Genomic DNA, 4591 nt, shown 5'->3' with positions numbered 1-4591 from the left:
AAATTGTAGAAAAACGACTTCGTTGTTCTGCCTTTCTGCTCCCCGCTCCCCGCTCCTTCCTTGAATGCCGAAATGAATACTGGGATATTTCTGCCGTCAAGTTCACACAAGTTACCAACCGATGCATCCTCGGTAAAATGGGCGTGTCAAGAACACTTCCGGGATTTTTAACCGTTCTTGCCAAAATGCAAACTTGTGTATTGAGACAGTACTTGGGCAGCGACTGATGACGTTTCACAAGTCCACAAGCACACAAGTACAGACAAGAACGCATATTGAGAAACGGCCAAGGTCTACTGGCACAACAAATATTTTTGAATTCGTATTTTTGCTGCGTGCGGTCTCATGCACGCGCATCCTCCGTGACGTCAGTGAGGTCTCAAGAGTATAAAACCGCGCGAGTGGGCGGATTGTTTGACAGAGTGTTTGTGTCGTTGTTGTGAAGAAAAGCTGAAAATGGTGCCACTTTCTAAAACTGGAGCGAAAGAATCGCTAAGAGCTGGTCATCCTCCTGCAGGTTTGCACATTTAGTCACATATGAAGCCTTTTAAAGTAGCTTATTTTAATTAATTCTTGTTTTGTTTGCGCTGTATAAGTAGTTTGATATTTAATTTTAACTATGCGTTTTAAATGTAGATTATTGAATTGCATGCTATTTTTGTGAATGTAGGCCTACTTTTGCGTCTGTAGTTCAAGCAGTGTTTTTGCACTGTGCAGTGGGAGGAAAACAACCATCGGCTCTTGTTTTCTTAGTAGGTGTCACAGGATGTGAGTTCAGATGACTTTGTTTCAGTTTCTACCTCTACTGTGATTTACTACGATTAGTGCACCAGACCCGGTTCTACGGAGGTATAATAAAGCAATAGTACCATCAGTTCATGCTGTAATAATATATTGGCGAAACAGATTTGGCAAATGCTCCAGTGCATATTTGTGTTTGCGCTCTGGAGAACGTCAAATGAATCTATTTACAACGTGTTCTTTGCAGCGATGAGCAATGTAGCCAATCACAGACGTAGTTGTTGATTTCTTAGACGCAACGGCCAATCAGAGACGTTTAAGTTAGTCAGAATCCACTCACCGTTCCAAACTATTGTTTTTCATGCTGCTAATCCCGTGACACACTGCGATTTCGGCAATCCTATAAGATCATTACAAATCACACTGTACGAAATGGATCTTATAAACTTGGTAACGACATGTTTGTAGACTGCACGATGATGTCACCCATTGAATCGTAGGTTACTACGCAGTATATAATAAAACGTCGGCATCAGCAGCATGCGCTAGTGGTAAACAAATACAGCAAGATGGCTGTTTACCTTCTCTTAAAGGAATAGTTCACCCAAAAATAAAATTATAATTTACTCACCCTCATGTTGTTCCAAACCTGTATGAGTTTCTTTCTTCTGTTGAACCCAAAAGAAGATATCTTGAAGAATGTTGGGAACCAGACTGTTGACCGCTTCTTTAAAATATCATCTTTTGTGTTCAACAGAAGCAACTCATACAGTTTTGGAACATGAAGGTGAATAAATGATCATTTTATTTTTGGGTGAACTATCCCTTTAATTCACTACACCAAATACAGCAATTTTTTTAAAACTCTGCTTCTAGAACACTAAAAAGCAAAACAAGTGTGATGAAAAGTCTTTGTTCTTAATGTTTTTAATTTATAAAGCCCCTGTAAAAAATGTCTCAATTCCTTTTAATCTTTATTCAGAATGGATTGAGGGAGTTACACGTCTGTCCACATCTTGGTATAATGGTCAAGAGGATCTTGTGCATTTATGAACTTCTGCAATCTAGTGACTCTGTAATGTGCAAGTAGGGGCGTCATATAGCTTTAAAGGTAATAAACAGCGTGTTATAAAAACCAATGGCATTTTTAGTTACCTGAGTGTTTCACAATCTTCTGGGCCCTTTAAAACCGCAAGCAATGAACACTCCCTCATTGTACCGCTCACTGACTCTTTTAGACTGATTTGAGCGAGCGGCTTGTTTTATTGAGCAAATATTTGCACGCTCACCCTCAGGGCCTCGATAGACCTGCCAAATATTCAGAAAAACAGGGCCAATGGACTGAGATGATGTTAGTGGACGTTTACAGGACTAAAAAAAACCTGATTTGTGAACGCATCCATCTATTGGAGTGAATTGGGAATGCAGAGTTGTGGTGTTTATCTTGTTCCTACGTCAGCTAGAATGAAGTGTGACATTGCAAAGCTTTTTATTATCTGCTTTTTTCTTTAAAGAAGTTTCATATGATATGGAAATTTTCTAAAACAACGTGTGTAAGTGATTAAAAGCTGTAACATATCCTAACACATTCACAATTGTGTAAAATAATTTTGTGATTTCAACTGAAACTGTAATTGTGCACTTTCTTCAGTGAAAGCAGGAGGAAAAAGAGTCGTGAAGAAGAGTACTGACGATACTGGAAATGTGGAAAAGGAGACCAAGAAATTTGACAAAACCAGGTACAGTTTTTTTTTTTTTCTGCCTAACAAAGATGCTGATCTGTTTCTGACTCTGAGTTGAAATGAAATTCAGCTGTTTTCAAACGCCTCTTCCCTTGTTCAGTCTCTCTGGCAGTTTGCTCAACATTTAATGAACAGGTTTCATATAAAATCTGCTGCCTTGGGCTATGATGGAATGTGGAATGGTTTCCTAAACCCGCTGGCAGTAACATTCATATCGTGGTTGCGTTTTTTTCTTATCCTTTTCTTTCGCATTCTAGTCCGTAACCTAGGATTGAAATCGGTTAATCAAATTGATGCGTTGGGTGGGGTGGGGGGGGGGGGGAGGGGATTGCAATTTCTTTTTATTGCATGATATAAAAACAAAAAAATTTTTTTATAAAGTCCCTGCAATCTGCGCAGGTTTGTTTGTCTCAATTGTGTGCCACATGCTTATGTCTTTTCTGTTGCTTAGTCTTGTTGTAAATATAATTATGTATTTTATTTGATGTATGCCTATATACAACTGGCCGGGGACTACAGCTGGACGTTAGCCGTATGGGCTAAAGCTGCTCTTTTTATTAAAAGGGACTGTCCACGTTATTATAAACTAAATTTTAGTTTTAAAGCAGGCATCTTAAAAGTGAAGTAGAAACGTGTTGCTAAAAATGTTTCAGCGCTTTGCATGAAATCAAAGAACCATGCAGTTTCCTTCAGCATGCCTCGTTCAGTATGATCGGTTTATATGACTTTACACTCCACTCACTGATCTGTTCTCCAGGTCCCTGCCGACCCCGTCCAGAATGCAGCATCTGAGTCTTCTCCTGGCTGGGCCGCTTGAGAAGGTTTGTTGCCCCCTAATAACAAGATCTTACTAGCTTTGCAGGTATCCTCCTCCAATCCCATAGTGCACTGCTGTTCGGATGCCGCTTTAGAAAGCCTTAACGAAGAGTTTAAGGTTTAAAGTGAATTTATTGTAGTCGAGCTCATGCAGTTTCTGTGACTGTAGTTGTGACGCAGCGGTTTTCAGTTTTTTATTTTTTTTTGGTTCTGCAATTTTTAATTGGAGTGAGTGAAAACTAGGACATTAATGGTCATTAATTCAATTAAGTTGAGTAGTCGAAATAGGACTCTACTCACTTCAGTAATCATTTCCTCTGCAAGTGTCAATTTCTAAACCAGTGGTTGAATAGTTTGGCTACTAAAATAGCAGCTGCCAAATCATTTTGTATTTATCTTAAATTTATTTCAATTTATTATGTTTAATTTTATTATTTGTTTGTATTATATTTATTTTAGTTTTTTTCTATTTAATTCATCTTTCAAATGTACGTATTTCTGTTTATTATTGTAGGTTTATATTTTCATATTTATGTAATTGATCCATTTAATTTTAATTATTATTTAGTATACTTATTTTTTTCTATTTTTTTTAATGTTGGCATTTTGTATAATTAATTTTTTTTATCTCTTTAATTTTTATTAGGGTTTTATTTATATTTATTAATTTATAATTTAGTTGTTTTGTAATATGTATATAAGTTTATTTAATTGTTATTTTACTTTTGCTTATTAAATTTACACTGTTTTTAGTAGTTTAAAAAAGTTTTACTTGGATTTTAGCATGACATTAGCCATAGAAGCTGGAATATCTTGAGGTTGTTTTAGTCATTTGGTAAGTCACTTTATTAAAGTAAAAATCCCTTGTTTCAGAAATGAAGCGTCATATTTAATGACAAATTTTTTTTTTGCAGTTTGGTCATGATTTCCCAGAGACTCCGGTTTCTGTGCGCCACAGCCGAGTCAGGCCGAGCATGGAGAAACCACACGTGCCGCGCGTCCCCTGCATTCAACAGCCACGAAAGTTTTGAGCCACAATGGCTTCCGCTTCTGACCATGTGACATGCAGAAGGCGTTTTTGTAGGAGAAAGTTGAGCATCATGGACCTGACTGGGTAGCCTAATAACACACTTACTGTTATGTGACTTCTCTTCAGGTTGTTTGTTGCAATCTTTGTAGCTTTGCAGTTTTGTGCTTGAGTTCTGTGGAATGTTCATTAACCCACTCTGAATTAAAGATTTTGGAAAAAGTTAGGCTTCTGCTTTACTGACGTGATTGCTTGCCATTTAATT

The 4591-nt window shown here is 37.4% G+C and overlaps 1 protein-coding gene across 1 annotated transcript in view; it reads left to right on the top strand.

Moving 5' to 3' along the window:
- Window positions 1–356: 356 nt before the first annotated feature.
- The window catches only part of dap1b (death associated protein 1b), a 4694-nt gene continuing 459 nt past the window's right edge, over window positions 357–4591 (top strand). The window contains exons 1-4 of the mRNA XM_077215860.1: window positions 357–517; window positions 2393–2480; window positions 3241–3304; window positions 4214–4591. The exon at window positions 4214–4591 is cut by the window's right edge and continues 459 nt beyond it. Of these exons, the coding sequence (XP_077071975.1) occupies window positions 457–517; window positions 2393–2480; window positions 3241–3304; window positions 4214–4330 (330 nt within the window). The 5' untranslated portion in view covers window positions 357–456 and the 3' untranslated portion in view covers window positions 4331–4591. The remainder of the gene's footprint in view (window positions 518–2392; window positions 2481–3240; window positions 3305–4213) is intronic.

This window comes from Siphateles boraxobius, unplaced genomic scaffold, assembly GCF_051911475.1.
Source record: "Siphateles boraxobius isolate OS27281-9 unplaced genomic scaffold, OSU_SipBor_1 7, whole genome shotgun sequence".
NCBI lineage: Eukaryota > Metazoa > Chordata > Actinopteri > Cypriniformes > Leuciscidae > Siphateles > Siphateles boraxobius.
This window is presented reverse-complemented; position numbering and strand designations above follow the sequence as displayed.